At 51.1% G+C, this 19,095-nt stretch overlaps 2 protein-coding genes across 10 annotated transcripts in view; one reads left to right on the top strand and one right to left on the bottom strand.

Annotated features, from left to right (window-relative positions):
* The window catches only part of RARB (retinoic acid receptor beta), a 593,227-nt gene extending 578,362 nt beyond the window's left edge, over positions 1-14,865 (top strand). For 5 of the 7 annotated variants that reach the window (XM_070781537.1, XM_070781543.1, XM_070781542.1 and 2 more), the window contains 3 exons: positions 10,701-11,031; positions 11,901-12,059; positions 13,495-14,865. In XM_070781537.1, coding sequence (XP_070637638.1) covers positions 10,701-11,031; positions 11,901-12,059; positions 13,495-13,691 — 687 coding nt within the window. In that variant the 3' untranslated portion in view covers positions 13,692-14,865. The remainder of the gene's footprint in view (positions 1-10,700; positions 11,032-11,900; positions 12,060-13,494) is intronic. The other 2 variants (XM_070781540.1, XM_070781541.1) reach the window with 1 other exon arrangement.
* A 52-nt stretch (positions 14,866-14,917) lies between these two features.
* TOP2B (DNA topoisomerase II beta) overlaps positions 14,918-19,095 on the bottom strand; it is a 62,792-nt gene continuing 58,614 nt past the window's right edge. For 2 of the 3 annotated variants that reach the window (XM_070781536.1, XM_070781534.1), the window contains exons 34-36: positions 17,848-17,967; positions 16,300-16,394; positions 14,918-15,410 (exon numbers count right to left, since the gene is read on the bottom strand). In XM_070781536.1, coding sequence (XP_070637637.1) covers positions 15,246-15,410; positions 16,300-16,394; positions 17,848-17,967 — 380 coding nt within the window. In that variant the 3' untranslated portion in view covers positions 14,918-15,245. The remainder of the gene's footprint in view (positions 15,411-16,299; positions 16,395-17,847; positions 17,968-19,095) is intronic. The other variant, XM_070781535.1, reaches the window with a different exon arrangement.

Raw genomic sequence — 19,095 nt, 5'->3', positions numbered from 1 at the left:
ACGACAGAGGATGAGATGGTTTGATGGCATCACTGACTCAATGGACCGGAGTTTGGGTGAACTCTGGGAGTTGGTGATGGACAGGGAGGCCTGGCATGCTGCGGTTCATGGGGTCGCAGAGTCGTACACGACTGAACGACCGAGCTGAACGGCACTCAGTCTCTGCTGCTGTGTTCAGGCGTGCGAGGACCCTCTCTAGTGGCGGTGCACGGGCGTCTCTCACTGCCAAGCACGGGCTCTCGGGCAGGTGGGCTTCGGTCACTGGCGCTCACCAATGTCAGCGGTTGTGGCTCGCAGGCTCCAGGGTGTGGACTCGGCAGTGTGGTGCATGGCTTAGTTGGCCCACGGCGTGTGGGATCTTCTGGAGCCGGCCTTGGCAGGCGGTTTTAACCACTCTACCTGCAGGGAGGCCCCTTCTCTTGATTGATGATTAGCATTGTGTTTGGATTCCCTTTTCTTTTTCGTGTATCTGTTGTAGATGTTTCTGTTTGCAATTACTACGAGTTTCTCTTTAAAAAAAAAAGACAACTGAGTGTTCGGCTGCAGCAGGTTGGCTGCAGCACGGGGGCTGTGCGCTGTGCCCGTGGGCTCTCGTGTTCGGCTGCAGCAGGTTAGCTGCAGCACGGGGGCTGTGCGCCGCACCCGCGGGCTCTCTCCGTGTGGCCCACAGACTCGTGTGGTGTTTGGGCTCAGTACTTGTGGTGCGGGTGCTCAGTAGTTGCATCGCGTGGGCTTAGTGGCTCCACAGCGTATGAGATCTTGGTTCCCCTGTGCTGTGCTGAGTCAGTCATGGCCCCATGACTCAGTCTGCGACCCCATGGACTATAGCCCACCAGGCTCCTCTGTCCATGGGATTCTGCAGGCCAGAACACTGCGGGGGGTGGCCACCACCAGGGATCAGACTGCGTCCTCTGCCTTGCGAGATGGACTCCTAACCAGTGGCCCACCAGGGAAGCCTCACTGTGAGGGTTTGACGTGGCATCTTCTGTAGAAACAAGGTTTGTGTGTTTCTTGAGCTACGGGCCCTTTCATTTCAAATGCGTCAGCAGTCTCTCGTGTCTGCTCCCCTGGTTCCCGGTGCCTGGTTTGATGTCATTTCGTGTGGGGGTGATTTCCTACCTTTACTGTCTGTTTGCTTTTACTGGTAAGCATTTCCGTTCATAATTTCCCTGTTTGTAGTTTTGGCCTTTTCTTTTCCACTTGGAGAAGTTCCCTTCATATTTGTTACAAAGCTGGTTTGGTAATGCGGAATTCTCTTAGCTTCTACTTGTCTGTGACTCTTGATTTTTCCCTTAGACGTGAATGAGCGCCTTGCTGGGTGGGTCATTCTTGGTTGTAGTTCTTCCCTTTATCACTTTGAAAATGTTGGCCACGCCCCCTGGCCTGCAGAGTTTCTGTTGAGAAATCTGCCGATACCCTCAGGGAGTTCCTTTGTGTGTTACTTGTTACTGTTCCTTTGTTGCTTTTAATATTTTTTCTTTGCCTTTGATTTTTGCTAATTTGATTACTACGGGTCTCGACATGTTTCTCCTTGGGTTTATCCTGCCTGGGACGCTCTGTACTTTGTGGACTTGAGTATTTCTTTTCTCCTGTTACGGATATTCTCGGCTGTCACATCTTAAGATACTTTCTCGGGTCCATTCTCTCTTCTCCGTGCGAATGTTGGTGCCTTCAGTGTTGTTCCAGAGGTCTCTTTCTTCCTTCCCTTTTCCTTATTCTGCTCCACGGCAGGGATTTCCAGCATTCTGTGTTCCAGCTCACTTTATCTGGTCTTCCTCCTCGCTTATTCTGGTTTGATCCCCTCTAGTGTATTTTTCGCTCCAGGTATTGTTTATCTGCTTGTTTTCTCTTTATTTCTTCTGGGTGTTCGTTAAACACTTCTTGCACCTTTTCTGTATTCCCTCCATTCTTCTTCTGAACTCGTGGGTCATCTTCACTATCATTATTCTGAGTTCTTTTTATGGGAGGTTGCCTGTCACCGCTTCAGTTAGTCGTCGTTCTGGGGTTCCAGCTCCTTCCTTCCTTTGGGAACATTCCTTTGATGTCTCATTTTGTCTTAGCTTTCTGTGACTGTCTTTTCTGTTCCACGGGCTGCAGAATTGTCATTCTTGCTTCTGTCGTCTGTTCCCTGGTGGCTGAGGCTAGGAGGCTTGTCCTGGCTCCCTAATGGGACTCCACTGGCAGGCAGAATTCGGTCTTATCCCTCTGGCGGGAAGGACTGTGCTCAGGGAGACCTGAAACTTGTCTGCTGATGGAGCGGGCCGTGTTCCCATGCCGTGTTGCTTGGCCTTAGGTGACCCAGCACGGGCTCCTACGGGATGTTTGATGGGGCTGATAGTGGCCTTCGGGGGCATCACACCAGTGGGCACTTCCCAGAGTTGCTGCTGCCACTGCCTTTGTCTCCGCAGTGAGCCTCAGACACGTGCCCTCTGCACCCGCCACAGCCTCCGCAGGAGACCTGCAGTGCCAGCCTCTCACGAGGCCACCGCTTTCTCCCCGGGGCCTGGGGTACACAGGTCCTCGTATGTGCCCTTCAGGAGTAGAGTCTCTGTCTCCCCCACTTGCGTGGAATTCCTGCAGTCACACCTGCTTTCCCTCAAAGCCGGATTCTCTGGGGGCCCCTCCTCCCATCGCCAGAGCCCCAGGCTGGGACGCCCGCGTGGGCTCGGGCCTCTCATGCCCAGGGGAGAGCTTCTCCAATGTGACTGTTTCCCAGTCTGTGCATTGCCCCCCCGGAGGGTAAGGGGTTGGTTTTATTGTGCTTCCTGCCTCCTGCCCTTTCACTGTGGCTTCTTTGTCTTTGGGCATGGAGTATCTTTTTAATAGTTCCAGTGTGGTTTTTGCTTTTTGATGATGATCATTTTTCATCAGTTGCGATTTTGGTGGTGGTGTGAGAAGGGAATGAGCTCAGGTCCTTATACTCTGCCATCTGGAGCGGATCTGTTTTTGTATGTCTTTTTCTTCCCTACCTCTTTGGTTCCTTCTTTTGTGATGTGATGACTGCCTTTCTTGTCGTGTTCGGATTGCTTTTTCTTTTTTGTATGTGTTTATCTATTGTACAGCTCTGGTTTGTGGTTACCGTGATGCTTTGCTACCGAAGTCTGTATGTAAGCAAGCTGTTTTCCGTTGCTGGTCTTCTAATTTCCGGTGCGTTTCCAGTGTCCTGCATTTGTTCCCTCCTCCTCTCACAGTTGCTGGTTTTGATGTCGTGTTCTGTGTGGGGGTGATTTCCTACCTGTGTGCTTGCCTTTGCCGGTGAGTTTTTCTGTTCATAATTTTCATGTTTCTAGTTGCAGTGTTTAATTTTCTGCTTAGAGAAGTTCCTTTAGCGTTTGTTACAAAGCTGGTTTTGCTTGTCTGCAGAGCTTTTCATTTCTCTGCCAAATCTGAATGAGAGTCTTGCTGGGTAGAGTATTTTGGTTGCAGCTTCTTGCTTTTTGTGACCTTAAATACCTCATCCACTCCCTTCTGGTCCACACAGTTTCTCCTTGAAGATAAACTGATAACCTTATGAGATTTCCTAGTATGTTACTTTATTGCTTTTCCCTTTTTGCTTTTAATATTTTCTCTTTTCGTTTTCTCAATTTGATTACCATGTGTCTTGGCATGTTCCTCCTTGAGTTTATCCTGCCTGAGGCGCTGCACTTCCTGGACTTGGGTGACTGTTTCCTTTCCAGCGTTATGAAATTTTTCAGCTATCACCTCTTCAGATATTTTCTCAGGTCTTTCCTCTCTCCTTGTGAGCCCCACATAATGAGAATGTTGGCAGATTTAGCGTTGTCCCAGGCCTCTTAGATTGTCCTCATCTCATTCCTTTTTCTTTATTCCATGGCAGTGATTTTGAACATTTAGTCTTCCAGTTTATTTATTCACTCTGCTCAGTTATTCTGCTGTTTATTCCTTCTAGTGTGTTTTATTTAATTGAAGGTTAATTGCTTTATAAAATTGTGTTGGTTTCTGCCAAACACCGACATGAATCAGCCACAGGTGTACATATGTCTCCTCCCCACCAAACCTCCCTGCCACATCCCTCCCCATCCCACCCTCTAGGTTGACACAGAGCCCCAGTTTGCGTTCCCTGAGGCATCCAGCACATCCCCGCTGGCTGGCTGTTCTACATGTGGTAAGTGTCCAGTTACTCTCTCCGTACATCCCACCCTCTCCTTCCTGCCCCTACCGTGTCCGTAAGTCTCTTCTCTGTGTCTGTGTTTCCATTGCTGTCCTGCAGATAACTTCATCAGTATAAACTTTGTAGATTCCATGTATTTGCATTAGTATATGATACTTGTTTTTGTCTCTCTGACTGACTTCATTCTGTATAACTGACTTTTTCATCCACCTCCTCAGAACTGACTCAAATGCATTCCTTTTTAAGGCTGAGTAACATTTGATTGTATACACGTATCACAGCGTCTTCATCCGTTCACCTGTCGATGGACATCTGGGTTGTTTCCATGATCTTGGTATTGTAAATAGAGCTGCGGTGAACATTGGGGCACATGTGTCTTTTTCAGTTTTGGTTTCCTCAGGGTATATGCCTGGGAGTGGGATTGCTGGGTCATATGGTGGCTTTATTCTTAGTTTTTTTTAAGGAATCTCCATACCGTCTTCCATAGTGGCTGTATCAATTTACATTCCCACCAGCAGTGCAAGAGCATTCCCTTTCCTCCACACCCTCTTCAGCATTTATTGTTTGTAGACTTTTTGATGAGGGCCATTCTGACTGGTGTGAGGTGATAGCTCATTGTAGTTTTGATTTGCGTTTCTCTAAGAATGAGCGATGTTGAGCAACTTTTCGTGTTTGTTAGCCATCTGGATGTCTTCTTTGGAGAAATGTGTATTTAGGTCTTTTTTCCACTTTTTGACTGGGTTGTTTGTTTTTCTGGCGTTGAGTTGTATGAGCTGCTTGTATACTTTGGAAATTAATCCTTTGTCAGTTGCTTCATTTGCTATTATTTTTCCTCTTCTGAGGGTTGTCTTTCACCTTGTTAATAGTTTCCTTTGCTGTGCAGAAACTTTTTAAGCTTAATGAGGCCCCCCTTGTTTACTTTTGTTTTTATTAATCTAGGAGGTGGGTCATAGAGGGCCTTGCCTTGATTTATGTCATCAGGTGTTCTGCCTGTTTTGCTCTGAGAGTTGTGTAGTTGCTGCTCTTACATTTGGTCTTTAATCCATTTTGAGTTTGTCTTTGTGTAGGTGTTAGGAGGTGATCTGGTTTCATCTTCTACGTGTATCTGTCCAGCTTTCCCACCACCGATTATTGAAGAGGCTGTCTTTGCCTCTTGTATATCGTCTATTCTTGCCTCCTTTGTCAAAAATAAGGCACCCATAGGTGCCTGGGTTCCTTTCTGGGTTTTCTCTCTTGTTCCATTGGCCTGCATTTCTGTTTTTGTGCCAGTACCATACTGTCTTGATGACTGTGGCTTTGTAGTATAGTCTGAAGTCAGTCCCTGACTTCTGGGAGGTTGATTCCTCCAGCTCAATTCTTCTTTCTCAAGATTGGTTTGGCTATTCGGGGTCTTTTGTGTTTCCATGTAAATTGAGAAATATTTTTGTTCTGGTTCTCTGAAAAATACCATTGGTAATTTGAGAGGCATCACATTGAATCTGTAGATTGCATTTGGTAATATAGTCATTTTCATAGTATTGATTCTTCCAGCCCAGAAATGTGGAATCTCTCTCCATCTGTGTATGTCATCTTTGATTTCTTTAATCGGTGTCATAACTTTCTGTATACAGTTCTTTTGTCTCCTTAGGTAAGTTTATTCCTAGACATTTAATTCCTTTTGTTGCATTGGTGAATGGGATTGATTCCTTAATTTCTGTGATTTTTCATGGTTAGTATATAGAAATGCAAGTGATTTCTGGGTATTGATTTTGTATCCTCTAACTTTGCTAGATTCACTGATGAGCTCTAGTAATTTTCTGATACCATCTCTAGGGTTTTCTCTACAGTGTCATGTCCTCTGCAAACAGTGAGGCTTTAATTCTTCTTTTCCAACCTGGATTCCTTTCATTTTCTTCTCTGACTGCCGAAGCTAGGACTTCCCAAAACGATGTAAAGTAATGGTGAGATTGTGCACCTTGTGTTGTTCCTGATCTCAGAGGGAATGCTTTCAGTTCTTCACCATTGAGAATAATGATTGCTGTAGGCTTATCATATATGGCCTTTACTATGTTGAGGTAGGTTCCTTCTGTGCCCATTTTTTGAAGAGTTTTTATCATAAATGTGTGCTGAATTTTGTCAAAGGCTTTTTCTGCATCTATTGGGATTATCATATCTTTCCATTTGTTATTATGGTGTATCACATCAATTTTGTGTATAGAATCCTTGCATCCTTCAGATAAACCCAAATTGATGATGGTGTATGAGGTTTGTAATGTGTTGTTGGAATCTGTCTGTCAGAATTTTGTTGAGGGTTTTTGCATCTGTGTTCGTCGATACTGGCCCGTAACTTTGTGTTGTCTTTGTCCGACCTTCTAGTGTATTTTTCATTCCAGTTACTGTGTCGTACAGCTTTTTGTTGGTTAAATTTTCTAGGTCTCTGTTAAACGTGTTGTGTATTTTATTGGTCTGTTCTTCCGTTCCTGAGATCTTGGACCATCTTGAGTACCATTACTCTGAATTCTTTTTCAGACACATTGCCTCTCTCTACCCCACTTGGTTATTTTTCTGGGGTTTCATCTTGTTCCTTTGTCTGAGACATATTTCTCTGCCATCTTATTTTTGCCCAACTTTCTGGGTTTGTGGTCTCCGTTCCTCAAGGCAGAACCGTAATTCTTCTGGGTTCTGGTGTCTTCCCCGTGGAGGGTGAGGTTGGTTCCGGGACTTGTGCAGCCCTCCTGGTGGGAAGGGCTGGAGCCTGCCCGCTGGGGGCACAGCTGGGTCTTGGCCCTGTGGTGGGAGGACCATGTCAAGGGGTGCGTTTGAGGCAGCTGTGGGCTCAGCACCAGCCTGCCGCCGGTGGGGCTGTCCTCTTGCCCATCATTTGGCCTGAGGTGTCCCCGCACTGGAACCCGCCGGCCGCTGGGCAGGCCAGGCCTCAGTGCAGACGGCGGCCTCTGGGGGCGTCTGCTCTGACGGGCGTCCCTGGTCCCTCTGCCCCCAGTGTCCTTGTGCCCCCGAGACCCTCTCAAGCAGCCCATGGTCTGGGCCCCGCTCCTGTGCAGTCTGCTTTCGCTGGGTCTCAGTGCGCGCGCGCCTCATGTGCCTCCACGAGCGGAGTCTCTGGTCCCCCCAGTCCTGTGGACTCCTTGCAATCCAGCCCCGCTGGCCTCCAAAGCCAGATGCTCCGGGGGCGGCTCCTCCCAGCGCCAGACCCCCGGGCTGGGCAGCGGACATGGGACTCTGGTTGTTGTGAGAGAATCTCTGTGGCATCGTCGTCCAGCGTGTGGGTCGGTGCCCCTCCCGCAGAAAGGTGTGGGGTTCGTTTGTTCTGTGGAAGCGCCCCTCCCACTGGTCACTGTGGCTGCTGCTTTGTCTTTGGAAGTGGAGTGTGTCTGTCAGGAGGCTCCAGTCCTCCAGCTGCTGGTTGTTCGCAGTTAGCTGTGACTCTGGCGCTTTCATGAGTGGATGTGAACCCGGGCCCCTTCTGCTCTGTGGACATGTCTCCAGCCTGCTGACCTTTCAGTACCTGCCGGGTGCTGCGACGCCAGGCGCCCGCCGCGGCCTGTTAATCTCGCCTGGCGTGCCTCCCCGAGTGCTCTGAAAGCGGCTTCCTGAGCCTGACCTCAGGCTGGGCAGGGAGGGCCGGGCTCCCCACCCTGCGTTTCCTTCTCAGGCAGCCCCACGCAGCAGGTCTCCCGGGGTGGCCCCTCCTGTGCGCGGCGGCCTCGTCACAGCGCAGCCCCCGTGGTTAGACGCTCCGGTCAGGACCTGCCCCTGATGGCCAGACAGTCAGTGCAGAGAACGAGATGGGGAACGGGTGTTTTCTTTGCCAAAACACTTAGAAATCGCCAGATTCCATACGCCCCTTGCAGGGGGTTAGCAGGTGGAGAGGTTCCTCGATGAGTGAGTGAATGTTCGCTCGTCACTGCTGTGTGGCTGCGTTGCCCGGTGCTGAGGGGACAGCAGGACATTCCCCATCTAAGGGTTCGCACTGTCACGCGGCAGTGATGGCCCCCGCCCCGAGCCAGCCAGCGCCACAGGGAGAAGCCGGGCAGGCCTCCTGCGGCTCAGGACGGGTGGAGGGAGCTGTGGGGGCGCAGGTCCAGGCCGCCGGGTCTGGGGGGTCTGGCCAGGAGGGCCGCGCGCGCTCACGCGGGGCAGGCACATCCCACTGTGTTCCCTGGGTGTGTGCTGTCCGTTGTCTGTGACCCCGTGTCGCTGCCCACACTGAGCCCCTGAGGACAGTCTCGTCGCGCAGCCCCTGCTGTCAGGAGCTCATGGCGGGGCTCTAGGGGTGGGGGGGTGGCCATGGGTACTTGGGGGGCTGCCTCATCTGCAGGCCTGACCAGGGTGGCCGACACTTCCAGGCCGGCTCATCACACTTGCCCGGAGGCTGCGGCTGCTGCTGAGCAGAGGGCTGGGCTGCTGGGGACCTGGCAGCCGTCTCCCATGGCCTTGTCACAGGCCGGCCGTCCCCTGCGCCCCATCTCAGGGGCAGGGCGCGGGCTGCGCCCCCTTTGCAGGCGGGCTCACGTTCCACTCCCCAGAGGAGGAGCCACACAGAGTGGATTCAAACAGCCACGTGTGTTACACCTCAGCTTTTAAACAGTTTTATTTCATGTTTCAAAAACAATGGGGTGAAGTGGTATAAAATGGTAGTTTTTAGGACGAGTGTTCCCTGCTCCCCGAGGCAGCGACGGTGTGTTGAGCCCCAAGTAGAGGATCGGCCGCTGGCAGACCCGCGTGGAGGGTCCCAGGCACAGCCGGTGTGGACACCTGGCAGGGCCGGGGAAGGTGGAGTCCGGGGTCTGGGGGCCCGCGGCACTGGGACGACTGCGGCCGGAGTCTGCGCGCGGCTCTGCCCTGCCCACCCGCGGGGTGGAGGAGGGGCGCGGACGGGCCGCCTGCCCGCCCGGGGCCCTGCTTGGCACCCTGAGGAGGGCCAGAGCCCCTGCCGCGAGGAGGGCCGGCCCCGCCCGCCTGTGAGCGCTGCGCCCCCGCCAGGCCACTGGTCCGCAGGGGCTCTCAGACGAGGGGTGCCCACCCCAAGAAGGGCTGGGTCTGCCGCCGGGGCTGTCATGGGACGAGCCGGAGCCCCCGGCTGTCTCCGGGGCCCACGCCCTCCCCCGGCCCCCGCGTTCTCCCCTCCCGACGCCCGCTCTACTTGGTCAGTGGTGTTGGACTCTCCGGGGAGAGAGGCCACAGGACAGAGTGGAATCGCTTCATCAGAACCGCTTGTCGTCTGGCCTGAGGAGCGAGGCCCTGCAGGGTGGAACGGGCCCGGGACGCTGCGTCTGAGCGTGGGTTTCGGGGGAGCCTTGGGCGCCTTGCAGACCCTGGGGGGCTCTTGTGTGCAGGAAGCTGCAGAGGCTGATCTGGTGCCTGTTGGTCCCACCGGAAGCGAGGGTAGAGGCCCCACGCCGTGAGCCTCTGTGGACTCAGGGACGCAGGTCCCCTCCTGCCGGGCACCACCTGGCTTGTGCCCTCAGCCCGCGCCTCGTCTCCTGGGGCTTCCTAAGGAGCGAAGGCCCGTCTCGTGACGTCCGGGCCCCTCCACGCTCTGACAGCAGGGCAGCTGCTGGCCTCCGTGGGAACGCCGTCTGAGCAAGCCCCTCCGGTGGTGTGACGGGGGCGCCATGCTCTGACTCAGGGCCACCGCTCCCGGGGGGGCCGGTCAGCACAGAGGGCCCCGCCGGCTGGGGGCATGAGGCCAGCTCCCCAGAGGCAACCGGGTGCTGGGGGTCTGGGGGCGGAGGCTGAGCGCCCGGGACCCACGTGCCCCAGGACTGGCTGGTGGCTGCAGGCCGGGGTGGCGGTGGTGCCTGCCTCCGGCAGATACTGCAGTTCAGTCCTTCACAGACAGCGCAGTGCCCTGACCGGAGGTGGAGTGACCTTGGCCAGCAGGGCTGCTTCTCCAGGAGACCCCACCAGGCCTCCAGCTGAGCCCCTCCCCACCGTGGGGCTGCCCTGCTCCCCCGGCTGCGCCCAGCCCTTCGCTGGCTCAGCCTGCCGCCTGGGGTCACAGTCTCGGGGCGGGGGTGCCCGGGGCATCCCCCGGGTGGGGGGCCAGCTCAGTCCAGCCTTCCTGAGCCCGGAGCCCCTGGTCTGTAAGAAGCGTCGTCAGCCCGCCAGCTCCTCTGCTAGCATAAACGGAGAGCATGTGGAGTGCTGGCTTTGCGCTGGGCGCTTACAGTGTAAATCTTGGCCTTTTTTTGGTAGACTAAGCTCTTCAAAAAAAAATTGACTCTTCTTCCTCTTTCATCCCCAGCACCTGGCGCAGTGCCGGGGATATAAGTAGGTACTCAGTGAATGTTTACTTGAGTCAAATGAATCACTTTTAGCCTAAACAGATATTTCTCAAAATTTCTTGTGTCCTATTTATTATTCCCTAAATAAGGTTTCGCCCTTGTTTTGACGTGTGTGGTCTTTTGGAGGAAGAGCTGGAGCAGCGATGGCACCCAAGGCGGGTGGGGTGGGGGGCTCATCCGCCCCAAAGCCCTTGGAACCTTCCTGGGATTCCCTCCCTGGGTCCCCAGGGAGGCTGTCAGGCCAGGCCTGTGTTGATGATCCAGCCGTGGTGGTTTCCTCCCAGATTCTCAGAATCTGCACCAGGTACACCCCAGAGCAAGACACTATGACGTTTTCGGACGGCCTGACCCTGAATCGAACCCAGATGCACAACGCCGGCTTTGGCCCTTTGACTGACCTGGTGTTCACCTTCGCCGGCCAGCTCCTGCCGCTGGAGATGGACGACGCGGAGACCGGCCTTCTCAGCGCCATCTGCCTGATCTGTGGAGGTACCACCGCCCAGAACACCCTCGTGAGAGTCCGTGGAGAGCAGCTCACACTTGTAAATTATGGGAGACTCTTCATCTCCACTTTGGAGTTGTTTTGCATGGAAAAGGACATGTGGATAAAATCAGGCATGCATGCTTAGAGTTCGTTGCATTTTTCCGTATTATAAGTTAAAGGCATTTGGGGTTTTCCTGCTCTGAAATACCAAAATGCTACTTCTGCATTGCCACAGCTGCTGTTTAAAAGGTAGGATCAGACCATCGTAAAGTGAACTGCCTGGGGACATTCTTAGGATGAGTCAGGGAGTCTGCTGGTGCTGTTTGCCAAGGCGGGGGCTGGGAATTGTAGTCCCGGCGTGGGCCCCCACCTCTGGAGGGCTGGTGTGAAGCCAGGTTCTGTTTGGTGGTGACACCCTCACTGGCCCCCCAGGAGCCCGAAACAGGGTGGTTAAGGAGCTACTGCCTTTAACTGGGGGCTGGTTTACCTGCATTTTAACCATCTGGGTCAGGGCTCCTCTAATTCAGTTCAGTAGTGACACCTCCTGGTCACGAGAAGTAATTCTCTGCTGGGGATAAAAGCCACCAGCCTTCCAAATGTGGTTTGACCAACAGGGCAGTCGTTTTCAAGTATCACAGCTCACAGCAGTGGCATCTGTGTGCTCAGTCACGTCCATCTCTTGTGACCCCTTGAACTCTATCCTGCCAGGCTCCTCCTCCATGGGATTCTCCAGGCAAGAATCCTGGAGTGGGTTGCATTCCTCTTCCAGGGGATCTTCCCGACCCAGGGATGGAACCCGTGTTTCCTGCATTGGCAGGCGGGTGCTTTACCACTGAGCGACCTGGAAAGCCCAGAACAGCCGCACACACCTTCAAATGTGTTTATGGGATTGAATCTCAAGATTAATGTGAGGAGGCGGGGGCGTGGGCAGGACTCGCCAGAGTACAGTGCTCATTCTGTCCTGACCTCAGTTATTTAATACCTTGTTTCTGGAATCCAGATCGTCAGGACCTTGAGGAACCAACAAAAGTAGATAAGCTACAAGAACCACTGCTGGAAGCACTAAAAATTTACATCAGAAAGAGACGGCCCAGCAAGCCTCACATGTTCCCAAAGATCCTGATGAAGATCACAGACCTCCGCAGCATCAGCGCGAAAGGTGCGTCCCCACCGCCGCACCCCCCCGCCAGGTGGGCTGGCCGTCCTGACCGACTGCTGCACGTGGCGTTTTTAGAAACCCTGGGTTTTAATGCGGGGCGTTTGACAGTGGGTGCCTTTCTGTTACCATTTTGGAATTCATTTCTCACTGACAAAAAGAAGTAGGGTGCCTCCTCTTAAACCTCATACCTTAGCCCACGCAGTGATCTTAGCAGATTATGAGAATAGCTTTACAGTTTCGTGCGACTTAAGAGATTAGAAAAAGCATCTCCAGGAGAACATACTGAATCCCGGATGGCTGGCTTTGTCATTTTCTCGTTGCGTACGTGTCATTCCAGCTTTCCACACACTCTTCGGTTAATGCCAGTTTTTCCTGATCACCCAAACCTCAAGAGAAAACCAGCGGTGCCCCAGGCGCCCGTTGCGTCCCCTCTCCCCACAGGCAGCTTTGCTTGTGCACCTCTAAGAAAGGGGAGTTTTCTTCCCAGAGAGGTGTTCCTGTTCTTGCCTAGTGATTTCCAGTTTGCACGGCCACTGGGGCAGTTACAGAAGTGCGTGGAGCCACAAGCCAGCTGCGGGCCAGAGCAGAGCGCTCCTGCGCGAGGGCAGGTGGGCCGCGTCCCTGGGCGGACCCGCGGCTTCCCCTTCCCCAGGACCGCTGAGCAGGGGGCTAGGTCACGGTTCAAGGTGCTTCCCCTTCCCCGAGGACCACTGAGCAGGGGGTCAGGTCACGGTTCAAGGTGCTTAGAGGCACAGCACTCGTGTTTGACGGGCAGTTTGCGCTCCCGAGCCCCTTCTCAGAGGCCTGGGAGGACATGTAGTGCCGACCACTGGCGTCATGAGGGCTCTGACCTCACAGCAGTGATGCTGCTGCGCTCGCCCAGCAGTGCTCACGGGATGGGAGTCCTGTGACCCACGTCGTCCACACGGGGGGCTTGGGCACTTGCAGTGTGGTCGGTGCCACTGAGGCAGTGTTCTGAGTGGCAGGCAGTGTGACGGATTTTACCCGGGCCTCCTGCGTTGTAGGCAGATTCTTTGTCGCCTGAGCCCCCAGCGAAGCCCTTCAGTATTGAGGAGCCGCAGGTAGCCAGCGGCGGGGCCACTGGCGTCCCCTGGGGCCCCTCGGGTCCTCCGCCTCTCCTGGGGCACTGCCGTCTTTTTGGTCTTTTCAAGAGACACTTCCTGGTCTTGCGTCAGGAGCTTCTCTGTCAGTGATGCTGAGTGAACACGTACCAGGACTGTTTCCCAGAACTGGCCGAGTGGTGGAGTCGATCACATCTCCCGTCCTCCCGTCTCTGCTGCTGCCCACGGCGGGAGCAGGGGTGTCAGCGCCGTCCCAAGCGCAGGCCCCGGCGCCCCGAGCTCCCCCACCATGAGGGGGTGAGAGCGGATTCGGGTATCCCTGTCTACCGGATTCTGTTCTCTCTTTCTAAAAGGTGCAGAGCGTGTAATTACCTTGAAGATGGAAATCCCTGGTTCGATGCCGCCACTCATTCAGGAAATGCTGGAGAACTCTGAAGGGCACGAGCCCTTGACCCCCAGCTCGGGCGGACACACGGCGGAGCCCAGCCCCAGCGTCTCCCCCAGCTCGGTGGAGCACAGCGGCGTCGGCCAGTCCCCGCTGCTGCAGTGAGACACGTTCTGGCTACTCCAACATTCCCCAGAACCTTCACTCCTGGGATTTAAAATGCAAGAAACATTTTTACTGCTGCTTAGTTTTTGGACTGAAAATATATTAAAACTCAAGAAGGACCAAGAAGTTTTCGTATGTATCAATATATACCCCTCACTGTCTAACTTACCTAGAAGTACAAACTTTTTAAATTCTAAAAATCAGCCATTTCATGCAACCCCAAACTAGTTAAAAGCTTCTATTTTCCTCTTTGAACACTCAAGATTGCATGGCAAAGACCCAGTCAACACGGTTCACCCGGGTCATGTTTCCGAAGACTCTGTACATACAGCAGTGCGTCCGCGGCTCTCCTCTCATGTCCCACACTCCAGGTCACCAAGGCCCGCGGTCGTGGAGCAGATTACTATGCGTGTCCAGTTAAGAGAGGGTCAAAAGGATAAGTGTTTTGCTTTCACAGATCAAGACATCCAGGTAAGGAAGCGGAGTATTGTAGTGTGACGAGATAAGGCTAAAGATGCTCTAATTCGGTTAGTGTAGACGCTTGTCCTTGCTCTTCGGATGCTCTCAAACCGCGTATTTTATTTCCTGTCGCCCAGTAAATGTATACAGATTCACTGCACTAGCAGGAGAGAGTTCTCTATCAGTGTAACTGCCAGCTCGGTTATCAGACGTCATTTGTTCAGTTGTTGATGTCACTTTAAATTAAAAGTGGTTTAGTACTCGTTCAATGACGTAACTACACAATTTTTTACAGTGATGATAGCCTCCAAGGCAGCAGCACTGTCCAGTGTTAATAGGTTTTTGTTTACCTGTTCACGAGCCATTACGGAGGTTTCATGGGATGGCGATGGGCTGGTCTGCCACCTGTACCAGGCAACTCTGTGTCCTGAGAGGTAGGGGCTGATCCCCCCAAAGTCATGGGCAGAGAGTCTGCATCCTCGGGCCTGGTTCAGTCACTCTGAAGTGGGGTGGCATGGTTAACAGATACAAGTGTCAGCTTCTTAGTTCTCATTTACGCACTAGTGGATTTTTTTTTATATATTAGCAGGTCTGTGATGTGCTCTCACTGGCTGTTTGTACATTGAGATCGTTTAACAGTGCTTTCTATGTTCATATACTGTTTACCTTTTTCCATGGAGTCTCCTGGCAAAGAATAAAATATATTTATTTTAAAGGTGTATGGGAGCCTTTACTGCACGTTCATCTTTAGTTAAAGAGACGGAGAACACAGTTCCATTTTTAATGTTTAAATTTCATTTCAAAAAGCAGGTCTGTAGTCTGCAATCATGACAATTAATTAAAATCTGTGCTAATGCACAAGTCTATAACAATTCTACAAGCCAATCAGACAGTACATGACATTTCAATGAGTAAAAAAGAGCATAAAACTGTATGTGTAAGAACAAAATGTTAAAAGGCCTACCACAATAATAAAAAACCATCAATTACATCATCACATTAAAATAAGCCAGATGTACAAAAGTCTGAGACAGAAAAGACAAAAAGGACAACACAAGTTATCTTCTGAGAACTGTTTCTGTGCTCGGTGGGCACTTAATTAAACATCGCAAAATCGACATCTTCCTCGTCAGAGTCTGCAAAATATTTTACTTCTTTCCTTGCCCGGCCAGTCCGCGGCAGTGACGGTGGCTCGGTGGTGAGGTCTGAGGGGAAGAGGTCCACATCTGAGTCCTCATCAAAAGAGGTTTTCTTCGGCTTCTGGGGTTTAAAAAAAAAAAGTTAAAACACCAAAGTTAAAGAAAAGGACTAGTTATTCCTTCACTTATTTTGAGACATACTGAAAATAATTGTGCTTGTAAGATCAGAACTATAATGCTAAGTAACTGAAGTGTGAGGCCCATTACCTAATTCTCTGTAATAGTAATACTTACACCATTACTTCTTTCTAAACTTATGTTACCCAGCAACTATGCTCAACTATGCACAGAAAAGTAAAAATTCAACTTACTGCTAAGTACCTATCAATTCATGAGAAGAAAACAAGACTATTCACAGTAGGTTGTACACAAGGTAAGTATTTATAAACATGCAGAGAATGGTCACCAGGAAGGACCCCAGTCCCAGCAGACGACTGGGTGGAAAGGGTCAATGTAAAGAGAACACCACACAGCTAACAGCATCTGTTTGTATTTTTAAGTTTTAAAAGGAAGACACAGAAAAGGGGGGGCATTTGATGTTATTAATTTACCTAAAAGAGATAGTGTACTTCTGGAGAAGCATCAGGCTAATTGGGAAAATTATCCACAAAGGAGTTCAAGTTAGAAAATCAAATTGGTCCTTGTCAAATCAATTTGCAAAAAAGAAATAATGTTTATTCAATCTGAAAATATTTCAGTTAAGGAAGCATGTAACTTCTGCCGCTGGAGGAAGTGCAGTACTCTTAAGTAGGCTACTTTATGCAACACTTGTATCCAAGAGATGGTCCTGATTATATAAATTTTATACCTGGATAACTTTTTAACCATAAACAAGCCCCCTATGGATAAGAGATGCTGGGTTAAAGCTGTAATGAGACATTCTAGCAATAAGCAAACTAAGCCAGTTACACATCATCTTAAAACCATACATTAAAAGATGCTCCTATTACCTTGCTTGGTGGTTTGGAGGTTTTCCTGCCAGGATTGTAATCACCTTCGTTTTCAGAGCCAGATGCTTTCCTTTTCTTTGCCCCTCGGCCTTTACCTTAAAATGATACAAAGCAGTTATTTCTCCCAAAGTTAAGTGCAGGATAAAAAGATAACCACTAGAACACACTTTCCTTCTTGGGCGTGCCCAACTGGCCCTGCAACCCTGATCTCAGTGTGACTGACATAGAAAAAGTCTGTCAGCATCACTTGAGTCACGCCAACCCCAGAACCTAAGGTATTTCACAAACACAGTTAAACTAGTGGGGACGTCCTAGTGACAGATTTTAATAACCAAGCCCCTAATACATAAAACATCTGCACATCCCATGGTACCTGGGCCTGAAACAAAAATCTTGGTATGTAGTACTAAAAATTAGTTCCTAATTTGCCACAGACTAGTACTTTTAAAAATATAATATGAATCCCTAGGAAAGTAATATATGTGGTTTAAATGCTTACTCTAAATTTTACTTATCACACTAATAACAACCAGTGCATATCCCATTTTAAGCAGCACAATCCTAAAGTAAATCACCCCAGCATTAGTCATGAGAGCACCTGTCAAATCTCCACATTCCTTCTCAGATTCAAATCACCCCCCTGTAGCCTAGGTTTTTTGTCTACCTCATTCTCATTGGAGGAAGAAGGGGAAAAGGTAAAACATGAATGGTTATCAAATGTTCCTACAGTGAAGCCAGAGATAGAAAATAGAACTAAATGGCAACTCTAAATGTGTTAAAGTTCGGGAGCTATGGCTAGACTGTATGGTAAGAAAAGATAGCTATGTGGCCTTGGGATGTCACATTTGATCAGATGAGTCAGTAAGATGGCACTGTTTGAAGCCATGCACGTGAATAGGTCCACCTCCCAAGTCCCTGTTTCTCGTCTGCCCCCATTCTCCCTTGGGGCCATGTAGGTCTCTCTATCTCCTTACCCCAACCACCACTTGAAGAAATAGACACGCTGACGGCAGTATCTTATCAGGTGGTGAAAGACCGAACCGCTACCGTTAGAGAAACCACGTCTTCCATAGAAAGCACCCCTGAGACCCGCAGACCACGGGGAGAGGAACTGGTGCTGTGCCCAGGAGGGGCCCCGAGGGCAGCTGTTTCCACTCCCAGACGAGGACGAGGCTCTGCCTGCCAGTCCTGGCTCCAGCTTCCTGCAAGGAGTCCCACACTTTAAGAGGAGCCCTCACTGCCTTTTAAGGAATGACTTCCAGTGAGTCCCCTGCAGGGGGTCTTTGACCCATTCTCTGGTTACAAAAGAGGTCTTTGTTTCACAAATCAGGAAATTGAGACTCAAACTGGACCAAACTGCTATATACCTCGTTCAGTTCAGTTCCACTCATTTGAGGATTCTCATTGAGCCCTGATTCTTAGAACATTGTTTATGGAAGAGTAAAGCGACTTAAAACAGGTACCCAGTCTCTCTACCCTCCATGAGTAGGAGAAACGAAGGCTCTGCACGTGGAGTGTGCCGAGACCGTCACACAAGGTGATCCTCACCTTTCGGAGCTGGTTTCTGTGGAACGCCGAATTCAGAATCCGAGTCAGAGTTCACAGTCTCTACTTTCTTCTGTTTGGGGGCCCTCTTGGGCTTAGAGGCTGTATCTAAAGACGGTTTTCCTATTAAGCAAATGTCCATTTCACAGATCAATGTAATATACTTACCAACAACCCAAGCTGAATCGAGTCCCGTAATGATGGGATTTCTTACTGCTGACATGGAAATGAGTGGCCTTGCATAGTAACCATGGTCTCTCTCATCTGGTGCCAGCGTAAGGCAAATAACTGCTCACAGGTGGCAAAATGCTTTTTATTATATGTAACTTGCCTTTTGATAATTCAAGTGATGTTTTAAACAAGGGCCATTAAAGTGAGTGAGTGAGGGCGAGAGTAGGTCACTCCTGATCCTCCTGAGCCGGAGCCTCAGGGCAGGTGGGTGTTGGCTGTGCTGGCCTTAAGTTAACACTGAACTCGTAACTTGTTAGGTTTCACAGGAGTGAACAGCTTGATGAAGGAAACCGGCTGATCACTGGAAGAGGCAATGGCTCCAAGTGTTCAGGGTGGCTCTCAGGTGTTCCCATCAAGATAAGATGCTTGCAGGGAAGTCTGAGCACCCCAGAAGCCCCCCTGACCCTCACGCACACTGCAGTTAGGGCTGTCTGGGAGGCGATGTGTGAGGGCAGCTGGGAACGGGTCGGGTGTAGAGCTTGGCATCACTGAACGCTTCACCACACGAGAAATCTGAGAGCCGGTATGAAACCAGAGTGAGCTAGCCTGAGGGCAAGAGCCCTGAGACAAACCAGCTTCCCTCAGTCACTGGTGAAGGGGCGGGTACAGCCGCACGGAGGAGAGTCCGCCAGTGAAGACAGACAAAGGCATGCGGGCGAGACGCCCGTTAGCCAAACGATTTCTCACCACGGCCCTCGTGTATGCAGAGGAAGCAGGGCCTTCCCTTGCTTTTCTGCTCCTCTAATAGCTGTGTATCTACAGTGGTGATCTGTGTGCCGCCTTTTTCAGATGTTAAAGGGGCATTCCAGACTGTTTACTGACTTGCTGGGTGAGTAGACACGGAGCACTAACACTGACCCCCGAGGGGTGTGCCTTAGTGCTAGTGACAGATTCAGGACTCAACTCAAATCAGCCTGTTGATAAACAACCTAAGGTTATGGAAAAGAAAGAAGCCACCCAACTCAAAAAAGGACCCAGGAACGGCCAGTGGCTCCACGGCATGAGTGCAGGCAGGCCCCA

Source organism: Bos indicus, chromosome 27 (genome assembly GCF_029378745.1).
Source record: "Bos indicus isolate NIAB-ARS_2022 breed Sahiwal x Tharparkar chromosome 27, NIAB-ARS_B.indTharparkar_mat_pri_1.0, whole genome shotgun sequence".
Lineage (NCBI taxonomy): Eukaryota > Metazoa > Chordata > Mammalia > Artiodactyla > Bovidae > Bos > Bos indicus.
Note: the sequence above shows the minus strand (reverse complement) of the source record. Positions and strands in the feature narration are given on the sequence as shown.